General features: G+C 47.7%; 1 protein-coding gene across 1 annotated transcript in view; it reads right to left on the bottom strand.

The window, feature by feature from the left end:
• Positions 1–27,177, bottom strand: part of LOC147733115 (uromodulin-like) — a 257,692-nt gene that overhangs the window by 207,627 nt on the left and 22,888 nt on the right. Inside the window, exon 2 of the mRNA XM_086957661.1 lies at positions 20,275–20,292. Coding sequence (XP_086813787.1) covers positions 20,275–20,292 — 18 coding nt within the window. The remainder of the gene's footprint in view (positions 1–20,274; positions 20,293–27,177) is intronic.

The following is a 27,177-nucleotide window of genomic DNA, read 5'->3' as shown; positions in this document are numbered from 1 at the left end:
GGTAGGGAGCCTAGTCTGTCCTGAGGGGTTGCCCGTTGTGGGGGATCCCCTAGTGTCTGGTGAGCTGGGAGTGTTTGTAAGCAGGCCTCCATCAGTTCTGGTGTCTGGCAGTGCCACTCCTAAGAGAAGGGTGCAGCGGTCCAGATTGAGGGGTGAGAGGGGGAAAGAGTCCCCAGTGGAAGAACCAGTGGGTCAGGGGCCAGCCAGAAGGGCTGAGTCACCAGTGAATGATCATGGTGACACCACTTCTGTCCTGGGGTATCTTCAAGCACTGTCAGAAGGAACAGGGGTCAGGAGATCTGCACCAGGCAGACGGTCACACGACACATGAGATATCTGTCACCCTCAGGGGGGGCATATGTGCTCCCAAGGAAGTCCTGGTGCGCCAGGCGAGTGTTCAACCACAGGGGTTGGGAAGCCAGGTTCAGGTGTTGTCTGACCTGGAGGAAGGGGCAACTGTAATTAGTGTCCTGACTGATGTAGCTTCTAGGGGGTACCACTCCAGTTGGGAGGGTGCAGTGCTCTCAAAGGGGGTGCAAAGGGAGGGAGTCCTCGCCTATGACCCCGGTGCAGCCTAAGGGTTTAGACTTTAGGTTGGAGGGCCAGGTTCAGGGTGTCCCCCAGACCTGGATGCCCAGTTGCAGGATAGAACCCCTGAACTGGTGGGTGAATTGTGCCGGACACCTGCCACAGGTACCCTGGTAATTCTGGAAGGGGGTACCTCTCCAGGTGGGAGGGTACAGAGCTCCAACAAGAAGGAGGAGGACTGGGTGTAGGAAAGCCCACCCCAGTCTCCTGTCTGGCCGCCGGGTACTGGCCTGGGCTGGTGGGTCAGTGCCAGGATGTCATACCTGACCTGACAGGAGTGAGAGTGGACAAAGGGTGCCAAGGACCTGGGGCTACTGCCCCCCACTCTCTGAAGTCACAGAGGTTTGAGAGCCCTGAGAGGCGTGAAGCCTGGGTCACATCACTGACTACTGTCAATGGCGATGGTGGCTTGCAGTATGTCTGTTGGGACAAACCTGTGAGCAAGTTACGGTTAGGTGCTGCACAGGTGGTGTCCCAGGTGAAGAGAAGGGTTCCCCATGGATTAGCTTGGTGGGCACCGAGAGTATGGACAGAGAGATTCCAATAAGGGTCAGATTGGCATAGAACTGAAATATGCCCCTGCAGTTGTGGGCCAGGTCCAGGTTTTATCGCCCAAAGCAGGGAAGCCCATCAAGGTAGGGATTGGTCCACTCTTCTACCCTGCGTTTTGGCTAGAAGGGGGTTGTGTTGTACTTGGCCCTTTTTGCAGGGCCATCCCTGAAGTTTTTGCCTTGCTCGTGTATTTATTTTTCTGACCTCTTGCTGGCTGTTTTATGACTCTGGGCACTTTACCACTGCTGATCAGAGCTAAAATGCATATGCTCTCTCTATTATAAATTGGTGAATGGATTAGTGAGTCCATGATTGGCTGATTTGGTTTACCTGTCAGACCCTAGTACAATGCACCAGGAGTACCAAGGGCTGGTAATCCAAATGCTGCTAGTGGGCTTGCAGCACTGGTTGTGCCACCCACAAAAGCAGCCTGTAAAAGTGTATATAAGGCTTGCCATTGCAGAGCCTGTGTGCAGTCTGGTACTGTCATGCTGACAGTCCATAAACCTTCCCTTTTCTTCATATCAGACACCCTGATGGTAGGCCCAAGGGCAGGGTGCATTGTAAGGATAAGGTAAGACAAGCCCTGATGTGTGTGGCATGTCCTAATAGTGAATTACAGCCATTTTGTTTTTTTGCTATTGCAAGGCTACCTGTTCCCCATAGGCCAGAATGGGCAGTTTGATTATTACATCTTATAATCCTAATTGACTCACAGAACATAGTAGAAATGTGAGTTTAGTTTGCCTGAACCCAGAATGATGAAATAAATCTTTTAGTGAAGCTGGTTTTAACATTCTGTGTTTAAAAATACCACTTTTAGAAAGTAGATATTTTCTTGTCTGACCATCCAAGCCTTCCTCTGCTAGGGTGTGTATTCCTTGTTTGGAGTTTGAGTGACAGGAGCTGAGGAATTCCAGGAGACAGGGTGAGTCAGCACAGGGCTGAGAGAGAGAGATCTCCATGTAGATGGGTGGGAGGAGTTGCACCTGGTACCTGAAGAGGGTTGTGCCTTCCCTCCACAATGCTGTCCCCACCTCCTTTGGTGCATCTGATGTCGCTGCCCCGCACTGTGAAAGGAAAGAAGAAGTCATGTAAACAGAGTGCTCTAGCACTGACCAGAACTAATTTGGACTAGGCAAAGGCCTCTCTGCCTTCAGAGAACAAGGAGAAAATGTGCATAAAAAGGGGATCCAGACCCCAAAACTTTAGATCACTTTTGGGAAACAAGAAGAAACCTTTGCTGAGAAAAGGAACCAGAGAAACGGAGGAAGAGACTATCGATGAGGAGGGGATTGGCCTGCAGTGGTTGCCTAACTGCCAAATAAAGGAGAGAGGAACTTTGTGTGTACTTTCATCAACTTGTGAATGATCTCCAAGGGCTTGAGAGAGAGCTTGCCTCCTGCTGAAGTCTCAGGGGAAACAGACTTTAACCACCAGCTCCCCAAGAGTTCTTTGAAAGTACCTGCAGTTGTGTTGGGTCTTTTGAGGGACTGCGTGTCGCAAAGAGCTGGAAGTGTGACTCACGAAGAAGAAGCGTGTCGCTGCCGCAGCCGTCGCATTACTGAACAAGGGTGTCGCCGCTGCAGCTGTCGCATCGCATCTCATCACAGAAACGTCTCGCAACATCGAAGAAGAGTGTCGCCGCCGCAGCCGCTGTCGTTGGATCACTGAAGATGGGTGTCGCCGCTGCAGCTGTCGTATCGAGTCGAGACATCTCGCATCCTCAGAAAAGCGTGTCGCAGGGCCTGTCACAGCTCAGAAGCATCGTTGAGATTCTGCACTGCCATCAGGCGTGCATGCATTGTGTCGCATCAAGAAGAAGACGCCATCTTTGTTTCATCGCACCGGGTCTTCATCGCATCACAGAGTTGCTAGCCGCACCGCCACGGAAGCGCAGTAAGAAACTGATGCATCACCGTTCCTGCGAGCCAGGAACCGACACATCACCTTCCCTGCAACACTTTCATTGTATAGCGTTACGCATCCAGAGGTGCATGGAACTCAAAGTCTTGCATCTTACCATCTAAAAAGAACTAAGCTAATTCTACCATTTTAAGTACAGTATTGTGTTTTTTGTCGTTTGTGGTCTTGTGGTAAATATATATAAAGAATACCTATTTTTAATATACAACTTGTGTGGTGTCCATCTGTAGTGTTGTCACTTGATTACTTTATGTGTTCACAAATGCTTTACACACTGCCTAAGAGATAAGCCTGTCTGCTCATGCCAAGCTACCAAGGGGGTGAGCAGGGGTTATTTTAAGGAGTGTAACCCCTTACCCTGACGAGACGCAAGGGTCCCTATTTGGACAATGGTACTTACCTCTGCCATCTAGAGACCCCCAAATCTAACATTGGTGGTAAGCGTGAGGATTCTGGGCTTGCATTTGTGACTCATGTACAGTGATTGTGGAACACTACTCGTGAGTGCAGACCTAACCCAACCACATACTATTTTTCCCTGTTTCCCTTTGGAATTTGGTTTTTGGAACTCTGGTTAGTTGTTGCACCTGTTGGACCTTGTCAAAATGGAAGTCAACTTTTCTCACCTGTACATTTACAAGATAGGGGAGCTAAAAGTATTTTGCAAGGAGAGGGCACTGCCTGTGAAGAGGAGATCCACAAGGCAGGATCTTGAGGCAGCTCTGTATAGCTATGAGGTGCTACGCTGGGAAGCAACACTAGCAGATGACTCTGAGGAAGAGTCTGAGGGGACGGATCCCCAACCAGAACACCAAGAGAGCAGGAGCCCTTAGGAGGAATCATTTTAGGAAACATTGGCTTGTGAAGAGAGGAATCGGATTTGTGCTCGTGACCGGAGGCTGAGGCAGCTAGACCAGGAGTGCAAAGAAATTGATCGAGCCTTAGCTGAAAAGGAAAAGTGTGTAGCTAGGACGTTAGCTTTGCTGAGTTGGAGGTGGAGTCGAGCTCAGATGGTGGCAGCAAAATTGAATTTTCTAGTGCTGAAGGAATAGTACACACACCTAGAGATTTGGTGCCTTTCTTAAAGGAGGGGGTTAACATACACCAGGAGGTACAAGGATATGAGGTAGCTCCAGTAGTGCTCAGTGTCCCTGAGGAGAATGGGGAAACTGACACAGGAGTTCATGGTCCTAGTGGTGGGCGGGACACTCTACTGACTCTAGATGAGAGGTGCAGGGAGAGGGGTTCCCCCATGGTTTAAGTCCTGGTGTGTTAGTGTGAAGACTGCCCAGAAGAGTGTGGGTTGAGTGACAGAGACAGTCAGATACTGTCTTGCCAATCTCAGGAGAGTAGTGTGGAGTACATGTGCGAGGCACTGGATGGTGAGGTGAAGGATAGTTTGGTTAACCTTTGTAAGGGGCTGTGTGATCCAATTGTGGGAGAGCATATTGTAAGTTTCTGTTTTCGAGAGCTATGACAACACCTGTTGGAGAGTGAGTTCTCTGACCGCAGGGAGCTCACATTGAAGGCGGACCTATTGGTGGATTCCAGAGGGTCTGGAGAGGCATCAGGGAGTGATCCTAAGAAGAGTCGTTCAGGTATCTTTCAACCCAGAGTGGGGGAAAAGATTCAGTGTAGCCCAGCTAGGTCCCAGTGTAGTGGGAGGGTTGTAGGGACTCACGTCCTGTGTCAGTGGAGAAGGAGTGAGTGAGGGACTGTGTGTTCCAAGGTGTCCGAAACCCAGTCTCAGAGCCTAGATGGTTCTTTAAGGGAACTCCAGGTGGGGAGCCTAGTCTGTCCTGAGGGGTTGCCCGTTGTGGGGGATCCCCTAGTGTCTGGTGAGCTGGGAGTGTGTGTAAGCAGGCCTCCATCAGTTCTGGTGTCTGGCAGTGCCACTCCTAAGAGAAGGGTGCAGCGGTCCAGATTGAGGGGTGAGAGGGGGAAAGAGTCCCCAGTGGAAGAACCAGTGGGTCAGGGGCCAGCCAGAAGGACTGAGTCACCAGTGAATGATCATGGTGACACCACTTCTGTCCTGGGGTATCTTCAAGCACTGTCAGAAGGAACAGGGGTCAGGAGATCTGCACCAGGCAGAGGGTCACACGACACATGAGATATCTGTCACCCTCAGGGGGGGCATATGTGCTCCCAAGGAAGTCCTGGTGCGCCAGGCGAGTGTTCAACCACAGGGGTTGGGAAGCCAGGTTCAGGTGTTGTCTGACCTGGAGGAAGGGGCAACTGTAATCAGTGTCCTGACTGATGTAGCTTCTAGGGGGTACCACTCCAGTTGGGAGGGTGCAGTGCTCTCAAAGGGGGTGCAGAGGGAGGGAGTCCTCGCCTATGACCCCGGTGCAGCCTAAGGGTTTAGACTTTAAGTTGGAGGGCCAGGTTCAGGGTGTCCCCCAGACCTGGACTCCCAGTTGCAGGATAGAACCCCTGAACTGGTGGGTGAATTGTGCCGGACACCTGCCACAGGTACCCTGGTAATTCTGGAAGGGGGTACCTCTCCAGGTGGGAGGGTACAGAGCTCCAACAAGAAGGAGGAGGACTGGGTGTAGGAAAGCCCACCCCAGTCTCCTGTCCGGCCGCCGGGTACAGGCCTGGGCTGGTGGGTCAGTGCCAGGATGTCATACCTGACCTGACAGGAGTGAGAGTGGACAAAGGGTGCCAAGGACCTGGGGCTACTGCCCCCCACTCTCTGACGTCACAGAGGTTTGAGAGCCCTGAGAGGTCATCACTGACTACTGTCAATGGCCATGTTGGCTTGCAGTATGTCTGTTGGGACTAACCTGTGATCAAGTTACGGTTAGGTGCTGCACAGGTGGTGTCCCAGGTGAGGAGAAGGGTTCCCCATGGATTAGCTTGGTGGGCACTGAGAGTATGGACAGAGAGATTCCAATAAGGGTCAGATTGGCATAGAACTGAAATATGCCCCTGCAGTTGTGGGTCAGGTCCAGGTTTTATCGGCCAAAGCAGGGAAGCCCATCAAGGTAGGGATTGGTCCACTCTTCTACCCTGCGTTTTGGCTAGAAGGGGGTTGTGTTGTACTTGGCCCTTTTTGCAGGGCCATCCCTGAAGTTTTTGCCTTGCTCCTGTATTTATTTTTCTGACCTCTTGCTGGCTGTTTTATGACTCTGGGCACTTTACCACTGCTGATCAGAGCTAAAATGCATATGCTCTCTCTATTATAAATTGGTGAATGGATTAGTGAGTCCATGATTGGCTGATTTGGTTTACCTGTCAGACCCTAGTACAATGCACCAGGAGTGCCAAGGGCTGGTAATCCAAATGCTGCTAGTGGGCTTGCAGCACTGGTTGTGCCACCCACAAAAGCAGCCTGTAAAAGTGTGTATAAGGCTTGCCATTGCAGAGCCTGTGTGCAGTCTGGTACTGCCATGCTGACTGGGCAAGTGCACCCACTTGCCAGTCCATAAACCTTCCCTTTTCTTCATATCAGACACCCTGATGGTAGGCCCAAGGGCAGGGTGCACTGTAAGGATAAGGTAAGACAAGCCCTGATGTGTGTGGCATGTCCTAATAGTGAATTACAGCCATTTTGTTTTTTTGCTATTGCAAGGCTACCTGTTCCCAATAGGCCAGAATGGGCAGTTTGATTATTACATCTTATAATCCTAATTGACTCACAGAACACAGTAGAAATGTGAGCTTAGTTTGCCTGAACTCAGAATGATGAAATAAATCTTTTAGTGAAGCTGGTTTTAACATTCTGTGTTTAAAAATACCACTTTTAGAAAGTAGATATTTTCTTGTCTGACCATCCAAGCCTTCTTCTGCCAGGGTGTGTATTCCTTGTTTGGAGTTTGAGTGACAGAAGCTGGGGAATTCCAGGAGACAGGGTGAGTCAGCACAAGGCTGAGAGAGAGAGATCTCCATGTAGATGGGTGGGAGGAGTTGCACCTGGTACCTGAAGAGGGTTGTGCCTTCCCTCCACAATGCTGTCCCCACCTCCTTTGGTGCATCTGATGTCGCTGCCCTGCACTGTGAAAGGAAAGAAGAAGTCATGTAAACAGAGTGCTCTAGGACTGATCAGAACTGATTTGGACTAGGCAAAGGCCTCTCGGCCTTCAGAGAACAAGGAAAAAATGTGCATAAAAAGGGGATCCAGACCCCAAAACTTTAGATCACTTTTGGGAAACAAGAAGAAACCTTTGCTGAGGAAAGGAACCAGAGAAACGGAGGAAGAGACTATCGATGAGGAGGGGATTGGCCTGCAGTGGTTGCCTAACTGCCAAAGAAAGGAGAGAGGAACTTTGTGTGTACTTTAATCAACTTGTGAAGGATCTCCAAGGGCTTGAGAGAGAGCTTGCCTCCTGTTGAAGTCTCAGGGACAACAGACTTCAACCACCAGCTCCCCAAGAGTTCTTTGAAAGGGCCCGCAATTGTGTTGGGCCATTTGATGGACTGCGTGTTGCAAGGAGCTGGAAGAGCGACTCACGAAGAAGAAGCGTGTCGCCACAGCTGCCACAGCCGTCTCATCTCTGAACAAGGGTGTCGCCGCCTTAGCTGTCGCATCGCATCGCAGAAGCGTCTCACATCATCGGAGAAGAGTGTGGAAGCGGAAGCCACTGTCGTTGTATCACTGAAGAAGGGTGTAGCTGCAGCTGTTGCATCGTGTTGAGACGACTCGCATCCTCGGAGAAGCGCGTCACAGGGCCTGTCGCGATTCAGAAGAATCGTTGAGTCGCCGCACAGCCATCGGGCGTGTACACATCGTGTTGCATAAAGAAGAAGACGCCATCTTTGTTTCATTGCACCTGATCTTCATCTCATCCCGGCGTTGCTAGCCGCACCGCCATGGAAGTGCAGTCAGAAACCGAAGCATCACCGTTCCTGCGAGCCAGGAACCGATTCATCACCTTCCCTGCAACACTTTTGTTGCATAGCGTTATGCATCCAAAGCTACATAGAACTCAAAGTGTTGCATTTTAACATCTAAAGAGAACTAAGCTAATTCTACCATTTTAATTACAGTATTGTGGATTTTTGTCATTTGTGGTCTTGTGTTAAATCTATATAAAGAATACTTATTTTTAATATACAACTTGTGTGGTGTCCATCTGTAGTGTTGTCACTTGATTACTGTATGTGTTCACAAATGCTTTACACATTGCCTCTGAGATAAGCCTGTCTGCTCCTGACAAGCTACCAAGGGGGTGAGCAGGGGTTATTTTAGGAGTGTACCCCCTTACCCTGAGTAGACGCAAGAGTCCCCATTTGGACAATGGGACCTACCTCTGCCAACTAAAGCCCCCCCGATCTAACAGTAACTTCCTGGGTTATCTCTACATGCTCAAGGCATCACTAATAAAGGCAAAGTCCCTGGCTCAATTTGAAGGTTGTGCTAAACCCAAATCATTTTGACTAGCTGGAAGGACTGTTCTTGTTGCGAGGGAAGTAAGAATATGTTTCACATTTAATGGGGCAGTACATCATTAGACTATGAAACATAGCTCAGCCATCTGAGACCTGCATGTGTTTCTGTTCACAGAGAGCTGGCCTAGCAGTTCAGGCCCAACTGTTCCTATTGGAGCAGGTTCATGACTGCTTTGCATATACCTAATTCCTGTCTGAAGTAGAACCATGGGCACTATAATAATGTACTGGAATGCTGCCTAGTGTAATTATCGATGGACGATATTTACTAAAGCATTCCACCCATCACCTTTTTGTGTATTTCAGTGGTATGCCTAAGTGCAACAAGTATGCTCAGACATGGGTCCCATGCCCACGTAGCTGTAGAGTGAATCAACCTACACTCTGCAGAAGAAGTCAACATTTGCCAAAACTGGTCTAGAGTTTCTTGTGTACCCATTCAGAGTGGCACTCATCTGGCAGTTCGAGCCGTACAATTCCTATTCTCAGCCGTTTGGCAGGACTAGGAGGCAAAGCTGACACAGTGTAGCGGTCAAATATATACCATTCCTGCCATTGAGCAAGTGGGGGAGAGGCAAAGCTAGTCCTCATGGAGCCTTACGGGGCCTTAGACACTATCAAGAAGGGAACATGAAAGAACACCCTGTGCCATTATAAAATGTAAAAAGAACAATTGATAGACAGAATGCAGAACAATGTCATACATTCACCCAGTACATAGATCTGGGCCTAAATCAATCGTTTTTAGTCACCATGCCATTCGAGTTTGAACCCAGCCATATGCAAATCATTCTTGACCCTGTGGCTCATGGGAACAGCCCGGCTCGAACTGCCAGGCCAGTTCCTCCCTGGACTGGAAACAAGCATCCTAGGACTGGTTTCGGGGTTTTACCCCACATCAGCTACGATAGCTTGACTCCAGTGGGATGGAGAGCAGGGGACACATGTCTGGGCATACCCGGCCCAATCGGGTGACAAATGCAAAAAGAACAACAATTGATGGGCAGAATGCAGAACGATTTCATACATTCACCCAGTACAGAGATCTGGGCCTAAATCCATCGTTTTTTTGCTCACCATGCCATTCCTGTTTGAACCCAGCCATGTGCAAATCAGTCTTGACCCTGTGCCTCATGGGAACAGCCCAGCCCGAACTACCAGGTCAGGTCCTCCCAGGACTTGAAACAAGCATCCTAGGACCGCTTTCGGGGTTTCACCCCTCATCAGCCAGGAAAGCTTGATTCCAGCGGTATGGAGAGCATGGGACCCACTTCTGGGCATAACCGTCCCACTTGGAGTGGCAAATGCGAAAAGAACAATTGATGGACAGAATGCAGAAAAAATGTCATACATTCACCCCAGTACAGAGATATGGGCCTAAATCCATTGTTTTTAGTCACCATGCCATTCAAGTTTGAACCCAGCCATATGCACATCATTCTTGACCCTGTGCCTCATGGGAAAACCAAGCCCGAACTGCCAGGCCAGTTTCTTCCTGGACTGGAAATAAGGATCCTAGGACTGGTTTTGGGGTTTCACGCCTCATCAGCTAGGATAGCTTGACTCCAGTGGGATGGAGAGCACGGGACACAAGTCTGGGCATACCAGTACCACTTGGGGTGACAAATGCAGAAAGAACAATTGATGGACAGAATGTAGAACAACGTCATACATTTACCCAAGTACAGAGTACTGGGTCTAAATCCATTGTCTTTTTTGCCCATCATGCCATTCCAGTTTGAACCCAGCCATATGCAAATCAGTCTTGACCCTGTGTCACATGGGAACAGTCCAGCCCGAAGTGCCAGGCCAGCTCCTCCCTGGACTGGAAACACGCATCCTAGGACCAGTTTTGGGGTTTCACTCCTCATTAGCCAAGACAGATTGACTCCAGTGGCATGAAGAGCACTGGACCCACGTCTGGGCATATGCGTTAAACTCATTGACAAAGGAAAAAAGAACAGTTGATAGACAGAATGCAGAACAATGTCATACATTCACCCCAGTACCGAGATTTGGAACTGAATCCATCGTTTTTTTTGCTCACCATGCCATTCCAGTTAAAAGACAGCCATCTGCAAATCAGTCTTGACCCTCATGGAAACAGTCCAGCCCGAACTGCCAGGCCAGGTCCTCTCTGAACTGGATACAAGCATCCTAGGACCGGTTGTGAGGTTTCACACCTCATCAAACAGGATAGCACCCCTCATCAGCCAGGATAGCTTGACTCCGGTGGCATGCAGAGCACGGGACCCACGTCTCGACCTACCCGTCCCACTTGTAGTGACAAATTCAAAAAGAACAATTGATGGACAGAATGCAGAACAATATCATACATTCACCCCAGTACAGAGATGTGGAATAAATCCATTGTTGTTTTGCTGAACTTTCCAGTCCGGTTTGCATCCAGCCATCTGCAAATCAGTCTTGACCGTATACCTCACGGGAACAGTCCAGCCAGAACTGCCAGGCCAAATCCTCTTTGGACTGTAAACAAGCATCCTAGGACCAGTTTGGGGTTTTATCCTTCATCAGCCAGGATAGCTTGCCTCCAGTGGTATGGAGATAAAGGGACCCACATCTGGACATACCCTATCCCCTTGGGGTAACAAATGCAAAAAGAACAATTGATGGACAGAATGAGGAACAATGTCCTACATTCACTCCAGTACAGAGATCTGGGCCTAAATCCATTGTTTTCTGCTCACCATGCCATTCTAGTTTGAACCCAGCCATATACAAATCAGTCTTGACCCTGTGCCTCATGGGAACAGTCCAGTCCAACAGCCCGGCCAGGTCCTCCCTCGACTAGAAACAAGCATCCTAGGACTGGTTTCAGGGTTTCACCCCTCATCGGCCTGGATAGCTTGACTCTAGTGGCATGGAGAGCACAGGGCCAATGTCTGGGCATACCAGTCCCACTAAGGGTGACAAATGCAAAAAGAACAATTGACGGACAGAATGCAGAACAATGTCATACATTCACCCAGTACATAGATCTGAGCCTAAATCCATTGTGTTTTTGCTCACCATGCCAATCCAGTTTGAACCCAGCCATATGCAAATCAGTCTAAATCCTGTGCCTCATGGGAACAGTCCGGCCCGAACTGCCAGGCCAGGTCCTTCCTGGACTGGAAACAAGCATTCTAGACCAGTTTGGGGGTTTTGCCCCTCATCAGCTAGGATAGCTTGACTCCAGTGGCATGGAGAGGGTGAGACCCACGTCTAGGCATACCCGTCCCACTGGGGGTGACCAATGAAAAAAAACAATTGATGCACAGAATGCAGAACAATGTCATACAGTCTCCCCAGAAAAGAGATCTGGGCAGAACTCCATTGTTTTTCTGCTTATCATGGCATTCCAGTTTGAATCCAGCCATCTGCAAACCAGTATTGACCATGTGCCTCATGGGAACTGTCCAGCCCAAACTGCCAGGCCAGGTCCTCCCTGGACTGGAAACCAGCATCCTCGGACCGGTTATGGGGTTTTACCCCTCATCAGCCAGGACATATTGATTCCAGTGGCATGAAGAGCACAGGACTAACGTCTGGGCATACGCCTCACTGACAAAGGAAAAAAGAACAATTGATGGACAGAATGAAGACCAATGGCATACATTCACCCCATTATAGAGATCTGGACCTAAATCCATTATTTTTTGCCAACAATGCCATTCCAGTTTGCATCCCAGCCATATGCTAATCAGTATTAACTCTGATCCTCATGGGAACAGTGCTGCCCGAAAGGCCAGGCCAGTTCCTCCCTGGACTGGAAACAAGAATCCTAGGACCAGTTTGGCGGTTTCACCCCTCATCAGTTAGGTAGGTTGACTCCGGTGGCATGGAGAGCATGGGACCTATGTCTGGGCATACCCTTTCCACTTGGGGTGACAAATGCAATAAGAACAATTGATGCACAGAATGCAGAACAATGTCATACATTTACCCCAGTACAGAGATCTGGGCCTAAATCCATAATTTCTTTGCTCACCATACCATTGCATTTTGACCGCAGCCATATGCAAATCAGTCTTGACCCTGTACCTCATAGAAAAAGTCCAGCCTGAACTGACAGGTCAGGTCCTCCCTGGACTGGAAACAAGCATCTTAGGAGCTTTTTTGGGGTTTCACCCCTCATTAGTCAGAAAAGCTTGACTCCAGTGGCATGGAGAGCACAGGACCAAGGTCTGGGCATACCCTTCCCACTCATTGACAAATGCAAAAAAACAATTGATGGACAGAGTGCATAACAATGGCACACATTTACCCCAGTACAGAGACCTGGGCCTAAATGTATCTTTTTTTCTCACCTTGCCATTCCAGTTTGTACCCAGCCATGTGTAAATAAATCAGTCTTAGCCCTGTGCCTCATGGGAACAGTTCAGCCCGAATTGCCAGGCCAAGCCCTTTCTTGACTGTAAACAAGCATTGTAGGACCAGTTTTGGGGTTTCACCCCTCATCAGCCAGGATAGCTTGACTCCAGTGGCAATGAAAAGACAGGACCCAGGTCTGGGCAAACCCGTCCCACTCGGGGTGACAAATGCAAAAAGAAAAATTGATGGACAGAATGCAGAAAAATGTCATATATTCACCCCAGTACAGAGATCTGGGCCTAAATCCATCATTTTGTTTGCTAATCATGCCAATCCAGTTTGAACCCAGCTATCTGTAAACCAGTCTTGACCATGTGCCAAATGTGAACAGTCCAGCCCGAACTGCCAGGCCAGGTGCTCCCTGGACTGGAAACAAGCATCCTAGGACAGGTTTCAGGGTCTTACCCCTCATCAGCCAGGATAGCTTAATTCCAGTGGCATGGAGATCACAGGACATACCCCTTCCCCTCAGGGTGATAAATGCAAAAAGAACAACTGATGGACAGAATACAAAACAATGTCGTACATTAACCCCAGGAAAGAGATCTGGACCTCAATCCATTATTATTTTGCTTATTTTATTTATTTTATTTTGTATGTTCTTATATAGCACTCGACTACCCGGAGGCATCTCTGCTCTTGCCTTGGGAACCCGTCCTTTCTTTTCCCTGTGAGATAGCCCCTAACGGGCATCCCCAAGGTGAAAGCCAGGCATCCCGCCGCGGGGGGCGTTTTGGAGATTAAGCAAGCTTAATGCCCAGAGTTGCAGAGTGTGAACCCATGATTAGGTCAGGCACCGAAGCGAGAATTATCGAGTCCGTGGACATTTGAGCTCAAGACCCTGCCGCGTCGGGAATTGAACCCTGGTCCCGGGTCTGACCTCTGCTTCAGGGTCTGCCTGCTCTAACCAGTGAGCCACACTTCTCCACCATGCCATTCTGTTTACATCCCAGTCATCTGCAAATCAGTCTTGACCGTGTTCCTCATGGGAACAGTCCAGCCCGAAGTGCCAGGCCAGGTCCTCCCTGGACTGAAAACAAATATCCTAGGAGTAATTTTGGGGTTTTACCCTTCATCAGCTGGGATAGCTTGACTCCAGTGGCATGGAAAGCACGAGACCCATGTCTGGGCATACCCGTTCCACTCAGGGTGACAAATGCAAAAAATAAAATTGATGGACAGAATACAATGTCATACAATCACCCCAGTACAGAGATCCATGCCTAAATCCATTGTTTTTTTGCTCACCATGCCATTCCAGTTAATAGCCAGCCCTATGCAAATCAGTCTAGACACTGTGCCTCATGGGAACAGTCCAGTTCAAACAAGCATCATAGGACCGGTTTTGGGGTTTCACGCCTCATCAGCCAGGATAGCACCACTCATCAGGCATGATAGCTTGACTCCAGTGGCATGCAGAGCACGGGACCTGCGTCTGGGCACACCAGGACCACTCAGGTGACAAATGCAAAAAGAACAATTGATGGACAGAATGCAGACTAATGTCATACATTTACCCCAGTACAGAGATCTGAGCCTAAATCCATCATTTACTTTCTCACCATGCCGTTCCAATTTGAACCCAGCCACATTGCAAGTCAGTTTTGACCCTGTGCCTCATGGGAACAGTCCAGCCCAAACTGCCAGGCCAGGTTCTCCCTGAACAGAGCGACTGCCATAATGATGTTAAGAGGAATTATTGTACATGATGTAATGTACTAAAAGAAGAACACTCAAGCAAGAAAAAAGTCATTAAAACATATGACATCGACAAGCTTTTGAGTTATTTTGGTTTTTCCACAAGGACTATGCATCATATGGACAATTTGTATTGACAATGTATAGTTTGAAAAAGATGGAAACTTAAAGCAAAGTATTGGGTTTCTCGCATAGCATCCCACGGGAGCCTGTGAAAAGTGCTTCGCTCTCAAACAGTTTCTGTTTGTTTTTCATGTTATGCACTGACCAGGGCCAGTCAGTTTGAGCGGGAGCACCGCATAACTAGAAAGATTAAAGTATACTCTTGGATTACAGCTGACATAGGTGTGCAGAGTGCCATATCTCTTTGTAGTATTCTCCCTGAGCAGGAACCACGCCTCCAAGGACCAGTATTGGGGTTTCACCCCTTATCAACCAGGATAGTTTGACTCTAGTGGCATGGAGAGCAAGATACTCCCTTAGTAGAAGGGTTTACCCAGACGTGGGTCCCGTGCTCACTTCACCACTGGATTAGCCTGGCTTATAAAGGGTGACGAACTGAAACCAGTCTCAGGAATCTTGTATCGGGTCCAGGGAGGACCTGGCTTGGCAGTTCAGGCTGGACTGTTCCCACTAGTAACAGGGTCAAGTTTGATTTGCATATGGCTGGGTCCAAACGGGGGTGATGTGGTGAGCAAAAGAATAGATGGATTTAACTCAGATCCTCGTGACTTGGGGTGAATGTTTGCATTGTCCAGCATTCCGTCCATCAATTGTTTCTTTTGTATATGATAAAATGTAATGCACAAACTACCCAGCCACCTTTGGGCATGGCCGGAGATTTGTGCCCATCTTTGAGCAAAGGTGGGCACAAATGACATCACTCTCTTAGGCCAAGCAGAATGAAAAATCAAACGCCTCTTCCCTTATTTGTGGGCAAATATTGGATATTAGGCATAAACACCTTCCCCCCCAATGCCCCCAAAGACCTTAGTGTTACCAGAGGGGGGTTTTACCCAAAAAGTCACTGGGACCTGGGTGCTAGGCAATACATATATAGGGGTCCCAGGGAGAGAGCGTAACATAAGAGTACGCAAAATACTTAATCAAAACATTGCAAAAATGTAGAATTCATCATATTTAATAAAGCCAACACTGTCATTGAATCACAATGTGCTTTTCATTCAATTCAAACATTTTTTGCATAAAAACATTAAAGCCCCAAGCACAGAGAAAAGGGGAAAGAGGTGTAGAGTGTGGGATGAGAAAAAGTAAAGTGATTTAAAGAAGGAAAAACTAAGTTACATATTCAATACAAAACATTCATTATAAATTATGAAAGGCTATAACTTATTCAAGCCAATGTTATAATGAAACAAATATGCAAATCATTCTACGGTCACAGTCATAAGTAATTCAATCTTGGATAGTGCCGGATGATGGGATAGGTAGAGCCGTCGACGTTTCGACCCCTACATGGGAGGTTGACTTGAGCTCTTAAGACGGGGTCTTCATCAGGACAAGAGGTATTGTAGTGGGGCAAGACAATTCATGGGTGTTCGGGCCAGCCGGCGCCGAATATCAGGAATCTGAAGGACCACCTTCCGTGTAGTCAGAAGTTAATGGGTTTTTTGAAAACAAGCCGAATGTTTCTTTTTCCCTTAAGGCTAAAGTGGGTCCTTCCTTATTGAGGAACTGGTGGGGTGAGATGAACACGTAGCGAAGAGTTTTGTAGCGAGAAACCGTGGCTGCGGCTACGCTTGTCACTTGCAGGGATTCGAAAAACGCGGACGAGTTCTCACCGCGAAGGGCCACCCAATTGTTAACCGTACCTACGTTGACCGCCTGATTCATCAGCGATTTAGGGTGTTCATCTCACCCCACCAGTCCCTCAATAAGGAAGGACCCACTTTAGCCTTAAGGGAAAAAGAAACATTCGGCTTGTTTTCAAAAAACCCAATAACTTCTGACTCCACGGAAGGTGGTCCTTCAGATTCCTGATATTCGGTGCCAGCTGGCCCGAACACCCATGAATTGTCTTGCCCCACTACAATACCTCTTGTCCTGATGAAGACCCCGTCTCAAGGGCTCAAGTCAACCTCCCATGTAGGGGTCGAAATGTCGACGGCTCTACCTATCCCCTTATCCGGCACTATCCAAGATTGAATTACTTATGACTGTGACCGTAGAATGATTTGCATATTTGTTTCATTATAACATTGGCTTGAATAAGTTATAGCCTTTCATAATTTATAATGAATGTTTTGTATTGAATATGTAACTTAGTTTTTCCTTCTTTAAATCACTTTACTTTTTCTCATCCCACACTCTACACCTCTTTCCCCTTTTCTCTGTGCTTGGGGCTTTAATGTTTTTATGCTAAATCTTTTTTTGAATTGAATGAATAGCACATTGTGATTCAATGACAGTGTTGGCTTTGTTAAATATGATGAATTCTACATTTTTGCAATGTTTTGATTAAGTATTTTGCGTACTCTTATGTTACGCTCTCTCCCTGGGACCCCTATATATGTATTCCCAAAGACCTTAGGGCTCGGTAGAGCTTAAAAATAGCTTGTGTACCTTTAATGAAGATGAGAGGCATAACAACCTTCCTGGTCCTTACAAGATTGGTAGAATGAACCAACACTAAGGAAGCAGTGCAGCTGTGCGGTGAAACACAGCTGTTAATCAATGGAGCGATCGGAGCTAACCCTTCTTGAACCTAAGATAAGGCCAGGGTGGGAAGAGGAAAGAACTCCTTGACCTTGCCTAAGGAGAAGGCAGTGGTTAGAAATGTAACCAGCTCCCCAACATATCTTGTCTAGAGGTCTGAGCGTGACTGTTACGTTTACCCTTGGACCGCTGAAAGGTGCCACAGCGGCTTGAGACAATCCACCCTTGTCTAAGGTCTAAAAGAGATTGCTATTTCAACCCATTTCCCAGCTTTTCCCAGTGACAAAACTGTATTTGCTCCTGGTATCCTCTCCTTGGCTAAGAGTAGGGGCTTGTTTATTATTTTAAAGCTCTGAGTTTTGACTGCTGCTACCATTCTTCCGGGGGGGGGGGGGGACTTCAAAGCAAACAGGGATTTCGCGTTTGTTTAAAAAATAAATGATACAACTTAAGCACCCAGGTAGCTGACAGCTATCCTGGTGTTCTATTTGCATTTTTGCAAATAGCGCAGTGCAACATGTGTGTTCAGTCCTGGACCTCCTTCGCCTACATGAAAAAAACATAAAGGTGAAAGACAGCCAATTCACGGATGAGGGGAATATATAATTCCACCCCATCTTTGGGCATGGTGCGAGTGGCACTAAATACCTGCACCCAGTATTTGGGCAATGAACTGTTTGTGAAAAACTGTAAAAACACCCAAAGATCTTGGGCAGGGGAGCACCGCATACCCCCAGCCCGCTATTGAGCACAGTGAAGTGGTGCTACCTAAACACACCTGCGTCCATAAGTAAAATAAAGGAAAAACCCTCTGCCATGGCCATTGAGGCCTAACTTCATACATTCTAATGACAGTTAGAAATGGGCTGAGCAGCAGGCAGGCTGCTCCTGGTGGGTCTGCTGTTGCTCTGGACTAAAGGCTGACTACCAGGCTGACCTACATCACCATCACCTGTCTACCTGGACTACCTATCTGATGTACTTGTATACCATCTTGATGTATTTGTACCAGCTACTGAATAAAGGTACTTCTGAACTCTACTGGGCTACTAGCGCCTACTTATGTTACAGGATGCAAAACTTTCCTTTTCTGCGTTTCCTGGCCACACCCCTCTTGGTGTAATGTGTTACGAATAAGCCTCCTGGTTTTCCGTTTAAACTCATTTTTACATATAAATACTGACGTAAAAATATTTTTCTTCCATCTGTATTTATAAATAGAAGCGGAAAAATACAACAAATCGGATTCTCGGATTCCGAGAATTGTTTGGCAATCTGTGCTCTAGCCCAGGGTTGGCTGCCACGCCCCTCTTCCTGATTGCAGTGTATGCCTGCCAACATTAACACCTGCTGGGCCATTAATCTCTGGTAGGTGCCTAGTTCACATGTAAATGGTCTTTTAATGACTTGTGAAGTACTCAGGTGCGGCTGTGATAAGCTCATGTGTGAGTGTGCTCCCAGGAAGCTGCCTCAGCCCGGGCTGACACACGAAGGGGGGGGTGGGGGGGCATAGGGGGGTACTGAAGCCTTTTGAGCCCAATGGGCGTTGCGCCCCTGTCCCTTTCAGCACTTCACCCTAAAGAGAGGCAGCGAGGTGTGTGCACACTCCAAGACCTAGTGATCCACACCTGATCTTGCACATACACTCAGTGCGTTGCTGCAGTGTATTTTATTGAGAGTACCCCTTTGTGCCCCCATGGGCAGGTGCACGTCTTGCAGCACCTCACCCAAAAATGAGGTGCCCAGGTCTGTGGCCGGCAGCCTTGAAGAATAACGCCTATTTCACTGGGGCAAAGCCTGTGCCCTACGATCATGGCTGGTGGCTCCAGGGGCAATATACTGCTACCCACCTAATAACACGCCGGGCAGCTGCCTTGTTGGGCCTTACAGCAGCACTGTCTCTGGAAGCTCAGTGCTGACAGGCACACGTGTTTGCTGCCTGCATTGCACACTTTCACTGATGCCAGTAGTGAGCAGTGGTGCACACAATTACATGTCTCTCCTAATTCAGGGTTTAAATGACATTAAAGTTACGTAAATGTGCCTTCTTGGGTTCATGGGTGCAGAGGTTGAAGCTGCTGATATGAGGGGCCCCTCTGCCTGGCTCAAGGGGCCTTTGCACTAGTGACAGACCCCTCGCCTTCTGAATGTTCAGCCGTTGTTTTCTGAACGCAGAGACAAAACTGACGGTGCCAAACGTGAAGGTGATCAATTGAAAGTGCCTTTCAGCACATCTAATCTTGGCCAAAGTGGGAACACATGTTGTGTGAGTGCTCTGTGCCCCAGAGTGCAGGTGATTTACACACTCGTGTGCCAGTAACAAAAGAATCCGGAGGCGAAACTGAGTCACGTTGTGTCCTCTGCAGGCCACCGTAGTTGGCAGAGGCGCAACTAGAGCCAAATTTCAGGGGTGAGGGGTGAGGCTTATACAAATTTTAAGGGGGGGCTAATTTCAGGTCACTGAAAGTGCACAGGGGCACTCGTCTAAATTCTAAATGTGCTTACAATTAATAATCATGCCTCGTGACAGTGATTTCAATATTGTAACACAGCAGCAGCTCGATAATACTGCAAGTAATCTCTGTGGCTAAGTTTTTAGATGAATGTATTTTGTTTACTTAATTTGGTGCATATCTACATATAGCTAAACATATAACACCTGTGTGCACTATACATTTAAATAAATGTGTAAAAATACTAGCTGCAACGTCCTTTTGTGCTTGCGACAAAAATAAATACAGATATATACAGATAAAATAACATAAAAATAAATATGGATAAATACAAACAGAAATGTTAAAAAGATAAATACCATAAAACCGGGAGCACAAGTTATGAATGACCTAGCCTTTTGTCAAGCTGCAGCTGCCTCTTGGGGGTCCTTGTCTCGCTCCGTCTCCAATAACAACACACCTTCTACATCCGCCACTTTTACCTCTACAAACCCCACAGGTCGTCCTTTCACACCATCAGCAGAAGAGTTAATGGACGGTGCAAAGTATACATTGTCAGTACAAACCAAATCCCATTCCCCGGCACATCATGCATATGATAAAAAGAGGGACTTACCAGCGCATGTCACCGCTCCTAGAGAGAGAGAGATAGAGAGAGAGAAAGAGTGAGAGAGAGAGAGAGAGAGAGAGAGAGAGAGAGAGAGAGAGAGAGAGAGATGAGTTACAGCTCTATAAAATTAATAAAACAGTTCACATACTGAAGCACATGCAATAATGGTATCACTCAACAATATCAGTCAATGAGTTATTGTATTGTCCTACATCTTGGCTAGGTTGTTAGTAGAAAGGTTTAAATTAAGCGTTGTGAAGGGCCCTCCTGGCAGACATTGAAAATCAAATCACAATGGCACATGAACTCAAGACCCGCCGCGTCTGCTATGATGCAGAAGTATGCAATACGCATAGTTTTTTTGTAACAATAGTTTGCACAACACTTGCTACCACCCTCAACCAGCGGAATGGTTTATATTCACTACTGCAGGGGCAGGTCACATTTTGCACAGTAGGAACATGATTGACCAGAGAGGTGGTCTCCACACCAACCTCTATGTGGTGTGGATGCGTGTGGCTAGTGAGAGCCCTCCTGCTGATTGAGTGGATGTGGATAGAGGGCACAACTTTTACAAGGTGCCTGAAATGAGCCCTCCCACACCCTTTGGAGCAAACAGGTCAAGGACTAAAACGGCTCTTTTCTTCTGGGGACAAGTTGGATACAGTTACATTGAGGCTGAAACCCAAGCTCATCAAAACGGAAGTACTACAAATAACCAAGAAGCAGAGGCCTTCCTAAAGAGCCTCTCCAAATGTCCCAAAACATGGAAGACTGGATTACTCTTAATTCAGCTTTTTTATTGAAGAATATTTTCACTGCAGGTTTACCATCATGTTGGCGGTTGGAAACCTACAACCAATTCACAGAGAAATTAGCAAAAGTTAACATAAGGACTTTAGAAGTAGAGTGGGGAGAGGGTGATTATTATGTGCAGGCCCGGACTGGCCGTTGCAGGCACCGGGCAATCCCCCGGTGGGCCGCAGGGGTGGGGGCCGGTTTGGGGCACCTGGGGGCCGTTTTTGTTACAGGGCCGTTTTTGCAGCCTAGCTGAAAAACGGCCCTGTAACAAAATCGGCCGAAAACTGGCCCTGGCAGAGAGCGCGGCTTCCCCCCCTCCCCCCGGGAGGTGGGGAGGGGGGGCCGGCCGAGCACTTTGCCAGGGCCGGTTTTGGTTCCCAGTCCGGCCCTGATTATGTGTCAGATACCTATAGATTTTTAGGGCCAGAGCAGAGAATCGTCTGAACTCTTATCGCATAACTAGAGACAGCAAAGACTTCAGGAACACTAAGCCATGTTGTCTACTATCTTTTGCACTGCATACATGCACTGCACCTTGAAAGAGAGCTATTACCCTACACGGGGAAAAGTAACTGCCCGATTTGGGACTAATCAAAGAGTTGTGAAACATTTAAATCTCCAAAGCGCTTGACAATGTGGGGTTAGCTACTGGATAATGACCACCAGCATTGCAAAGACCAGCAAGAACATGCCCTGAGTCAAGAGGAGCAAACAGTGGAAGGGAGGGGCTGTTTGTGTAATTAGGATTGAAAAGTGCTGCAGCAGTTTATCAGAAAAAGCAGGATTATTCAGTCACAGATGACACCCACATAGAGCAGGTGCTTCTGGGCAAGAGATAATCAAGTAATGCGCCTCTGTTTGAGGCAAAGAAAACCATCTAGTTTTAATGATCTCCTCTGAGCGATCCGGGGGAAAGAAGTTCCCAGAGAGTCTCCGCAAATGATGTTGGCAGAATCCTTTTTAAAAAAAAAGATATTTCTTTATCAGCAGAATGAGCATTTTAATCAGAAATGTTGTGCAAAGGAGTTATGTTAAAGGTAAACCTTCCTTTTGCTTCATATTAGACACCTATGGTAGGCCTAAGGTCAGGGTGCATTGTAAGTATAAGGTAGGACCTGCTCTGATGTGTGTAGCATGTTATAATAGTGAATTACAGCCATTTTCTTTTTTTACTATTGAAGACTACCTGTTCTCATAGTTTAGAATAGGCAGTTAGATTATTACATTCTTATAATCCTAACTGACTCAGGGAACATGGTAGAAATTAAAATTTAGTATGCCTGAACTCAGAATAATAAAATACATCTTTTAGTAAAGTTGATTTCGATATTCTGTGTTTGCAAATACCACTTTTAGAAAGCAGGTATTTGCTTGCCTAGCCATTTGAGCCTGCCTCTGCTGGGTTGTGTATTCCTTGTCTGGGTTTGTGTGTGACAGGGCTGGGGGATTCCAGGAGACAGGATGGGGCAGCCCAGTGGTGAATAGAGAGATCTGCACCTAGATGGGAGGGAGGAGTTGCACCTGGGACCTGAATAGGGCTGGGCATTCCCTCTACAATGCTGGCTCCACCCCCTGTGGCTTGTCTGATGTCTCTGCCCTGCACTGTGAAAGGAGAGGAGGAATCATGTCAACCCTCCAGACCTGTATCTTCCCTCCCCTGTGCCGGCTCCACCTCCTGTGGGGCGGCTGATGTCTCTGCCCTGCACAGTGAAAGGAAGAAGAGAGTCATGTAAACAAAGTGCTCAGGAACTGGTTTTGACTGGGCAGAGGCCTCTCTGCCTCCGGAGAACAAAGGATTTTGGGGTATAAACATTGGGACCCTGATCCCAAGAAATTAGATCACTTCTGGAATAAGAAACCTTTCTGCCAAGGAGAAGAACCAAGGAAGCTGCAGGAGTTTGGACTGCCCCTCTGCCAGTGTGCTGTTTGCTGGGTTGGACTGCAGTGGTTACTTCCATGCCGAGGGAAAGGAGAAGGAACTTTGTAAGGACTTTCATCTACATAATATTCTCCAAGGGCTTGAACTGTGCTTGACTACTGCTGAAGTCTCAGGGACAAAAGACTTCACCTCCAGCTCCCTCCTGAATTTCCTTGCTGGGAATTCTGACTCCAGACACTTGCCTGCCGCTGCAGCTGAAATCGTCGCAACGCCAGAAAAGCGAGCCTTCGCCGCATCTCCCTGGAAGCTTGTGTTCATCAAAGCTGTCTGCTGTCGCATCACCGGAGGAGCGTGACGCCATTGTAAGAGTCACCAGTGCATCACCAGAGAATCGTGTCGCAGGGCCTGTCACGGCTCCAAAGTACAGAGTTGTCGCAAGGCCGCCAGGGTGTCCTCGCATCGTCATCGCTTCGCCTTATCAAGGGCGCAATTTTCTCGCATCGCAACCGGATCATCGCATCGCATCAAGGTGCCATCTTGGATACCACAACGGGCCCGCAGGCCAAGAATCTACGCATCACCTCCGCACCGTTTAGGCCCACGACGAGTCCCCTTCTCTGCGCAAGCACTGAGGCAGGACGCAACCGTTGGCCCGGGTCACGGAACCAAAGCATCTCCCCTTTTGCAAGCCTTTTGTTCACTTTGCGTTACGCTTCCAGGTACTTTGTTCAGAACTGTGTCGCATTTACCAACAACTTGAACTAAGAGACTTTAATCACCTTTTAAGCAATATTAAGTGTAGTATTGTGGATTATTGTCCTTTGGGGTCTTGTGTTTTAGCCTATATAAAGAATACTTATTGTTATCAAACCTGTGTTGTGTCCATCTGTAGTGTTATCACTGTATTACTGTGTATATTCACAAATGCTTAACACACTGCCTCTGCGATAAGCCTGTGTGCTTGTGCCAAGCTACCAAGGGGGTGAGCAGGGGTTATTTAGGAGTTTAATCCCCTTATTCTGACTTAGAAGTAAGGGTCCCTATTTGGACATATGTGAATACCATTGCCAACTAGAGACCCCCAGATCTAACACTCATGTATTCACGCCATGATGTTTTAGGGCTTTGCCACTGCTGATGAGGCTCTAATGTGTTTCCTGCTTATTGATGCCTTGCATAAGGTTCTATGCCTAAGGCCTACTTGGTATATGCCTAAAGCAATCTATGCAAAGTACTTATGCCTATAGTTATGCACATGTGCTTATGCTCATGGTTTATGCCCCCATCTGAATATGGTTGCAGAATGCAATTTGTACCTGGGATGATGCCTAATGCTTTTCCCTTCAGGATTGCAATGTTGATTTTAGGCCTATGGTGTTCCTGTGGAAAAGGTGCCATTTACTAATATGTTTCTAGGCCTAACGTTTTCATTCCAGGCCTGAGCTAATGTGTTCATGCTAATGTAGGTTTTGGGCCTAGTGTTTTCACTACGGAGATGCTGCATGCAATGCTGTTCCCTCAATGTTAATATGGTTATGCCGGACTTGATGCATAATATGATGTATGCCCAAGGATCTAGCTGTAATGCCGCTATGTTTCCGTGTTAGTGCCTACATGGCTGGTTTTATGTTTAGGCCTAATGGTTCTGTGCTAATGTGATTTCCGCTTCCATGTTTATGCCAATGCTAACGTGATTTATGCTAAGTGCATGATCTAGCCTGTAGCTACTGGCTGTTACTCATCGAAAGCTGATGGACTTTGCATTTATTCTTTACACTTACCTTTATCCTAATTGAACGGGTGATGGTTCTGGCAGCAGCCTGATTGGCCCTGCCATGTAAATAAATCCCCCTGTATATGAATACCAGTGCCGGTTGGCACAATGTATATGCAACTGTGATTACATTCTGACGTGTTTATTTCACAATACACAAGTTTTTTTCACATCACTTGGTGTGGTTTCATTTTGTAGTGTGCCTGGTGTGTCACCTGTGAGCGTGCTGCACAGATGCTTTACACAATGCCCTGGAGTTTGGCCTACCAACTCCGCAACACTTTACCCCGTTTCTAACTACCATATTCACAAAAATTTGACGCACCCTGTGTTTTTCCTTGTGCCGGCGCTAAAAAGGCTGCTTAGCGCCTATGCGTCATGGTGCAAGGGTTCCTGAGTTGCAAAGATGAATACGTGCAGGAAGGGATGCCTTCCTGCACATGAACAATCATTAAAGGTGATTTGCTCTTTCTATATGTGCTGCACACATAGAAAGAGCAAAATACAAAGAGAAATAAAAGTATTTCTCCTCTGGCGTCACTCTAACGCCAGCTTTACTACGGCATTAGTTTCTGGCGTAGATCCTTGTAAATATGGGGCAGCATACACAAGCAATAGGTGTTGAATTTGAACGTCCACAGCAATACCCATTGCACGCCCCTTACACGCAAAGTGATGCATGAAGAGTGGACGTATTTACAAGGCTCTGAGAAGCCATGCATGATGGCTTTGTGTGGTCTTATGAATATGGGCCAGCACACAGTGCCACCGGAGCATCAAAAAAAGTGACGCTTTGGTGACGCTAGAGGTAAATATGTAAACGTGCCCCCAAGATATGTGTTTGTAGCTAGCTCCAGTTTTTACTAATAACATGTCAGCTTGGTGGTGTAATTCCACTTTCAGTGGAAGGTTGAGGTACTGTGAACCACCAGATATTGATGATGAGAGTATGCAGAGGTAGGAGCATGGATAATCTAGGAGTCTTGAAATCTACAAGCTGTATCAATTTTAATAACCTAGAAGAAGATCAAAGACCACGTGTACAGTGTCCATTTAACCTCATCGCTGCTTGAGAGATTCCTCTGCTGTGCTGGACAGCAATAAAAACGGGTGTGGTCATGACGAACTGAGCTCGTCATAAGCACACGAGCACTGTGCTGCATGACGAGCTGAACTCGTCATGAGCATGGAAGGGGTTAAACCACAAAAGCCACATCTACTACATAGTAAACAATGGTTAGAATATGTTAATGCCCTTAGTAGCCTTATATCCATTCATTGTTTGTCTGTTCTTAATTTCGACATAAGTAATACTGGATACCAATGGATAAAACTGACAACATGTAGACATTGTTCAGCTTCTCACTATGCTTCTGCAGGTTTAAAAGGCTGCCGCAGTAAGTATTCAGAACCCTCCCTTCCATACTCCAATACAGTGGCGGTGCGTCCATTGGGGGTGTTGGGGCGTTGCCCCACTAGCCTGGACGACCGCCGACCGCACTGCCAACATGTTATAATAAATACGTTTTTTTATTTCCAATTAAAAAATAAATCGGAGCGCCGAGAGCACTAAGACCCCGGGAGAAGCCCGACAAGATCGGGCATCCATAAGGAAGTGGGCCGGCCCGTGGGGGGCGGGGCTGCGGCAGAGAGTGACAGGCAGGTAGCGCACAGGCAGAGGGTTACTGTACTGCGAGTGCGCATGTAAAAGGCCGGAGTTGTCCAGATTTCGACTGGCCCGCGCATGCGCACACTTTAGACCTCCCCCCCTCTACCACTATGGATATAGGCATGGACCTGGGGCCCCTGGTCTCAAAATGGGCAGATTTCAGTCTGCTCTTAGCCAATCCTGGCGCAGTGACGCTGCTAACGCTGCGCCAGGATTGGCTGCTGCAGCAGGATGGTGCAGCGCGTGGGTGTTGGCTGCTCTGAGCCATTGTCGTCGGTGATTGGCCATTTTTCCCTCGTCACTGCGCATGCTGGAATCATGCCAGATGCCCAGTCACGACAACAACACCATAAGTGAAAGTGGAAGTAAGTAGTCGACTCGAGGATCATGTGATGACTGAGTCATAGTGAGACTAGAGTCAGTGGTTGCGTGACTGGGTGAGGAGCAGTTGACTACTCATTGTTGTGGGACTGAGTCTTCGTCGTGACCACCAGTACTGCGTGTGTGTGTGTGGACTCGGACCGCCTGCTGCCTGGACGGGCCTGCTTAAGCAGCCTGCTTTGCTTTGCGTGCATGTGCACTGCAGCAGTAGTCGTGTGATCTGACTACATCGACTCGAGTAGCACGACCGGACCGCGTCCCCCCACCCACGTAAGTTATGATCATGACCAATCTGTTTCATTATACGACGCAGTTATTATGATGACTGGGTCATAGACAGTAGTTCAAGAAAGACGGACCTCATATTAGGAGTGCACACGTCACGTACTGATGTCGACGGCGCTG

This window comes from Lissotriton vulgaris, chromosome 2_1 (genome assembly GCF_964263255.1).
Source record: "Lissotriton vulgaris chromosome 2_1, aLisVul1.2, whole genome shotgun sequence".
NCBI lineage: Eukaryota > Metazoa > Chordata > Amphibia > Caudata > Salamandridae > Lissotriton > Lissotriton vulgaris.
The sequence above is the reverse complement of the archived record's forward strand: the minus strand, read 5'-3'. Positions and strand labels throughout refer to the sequence as shown.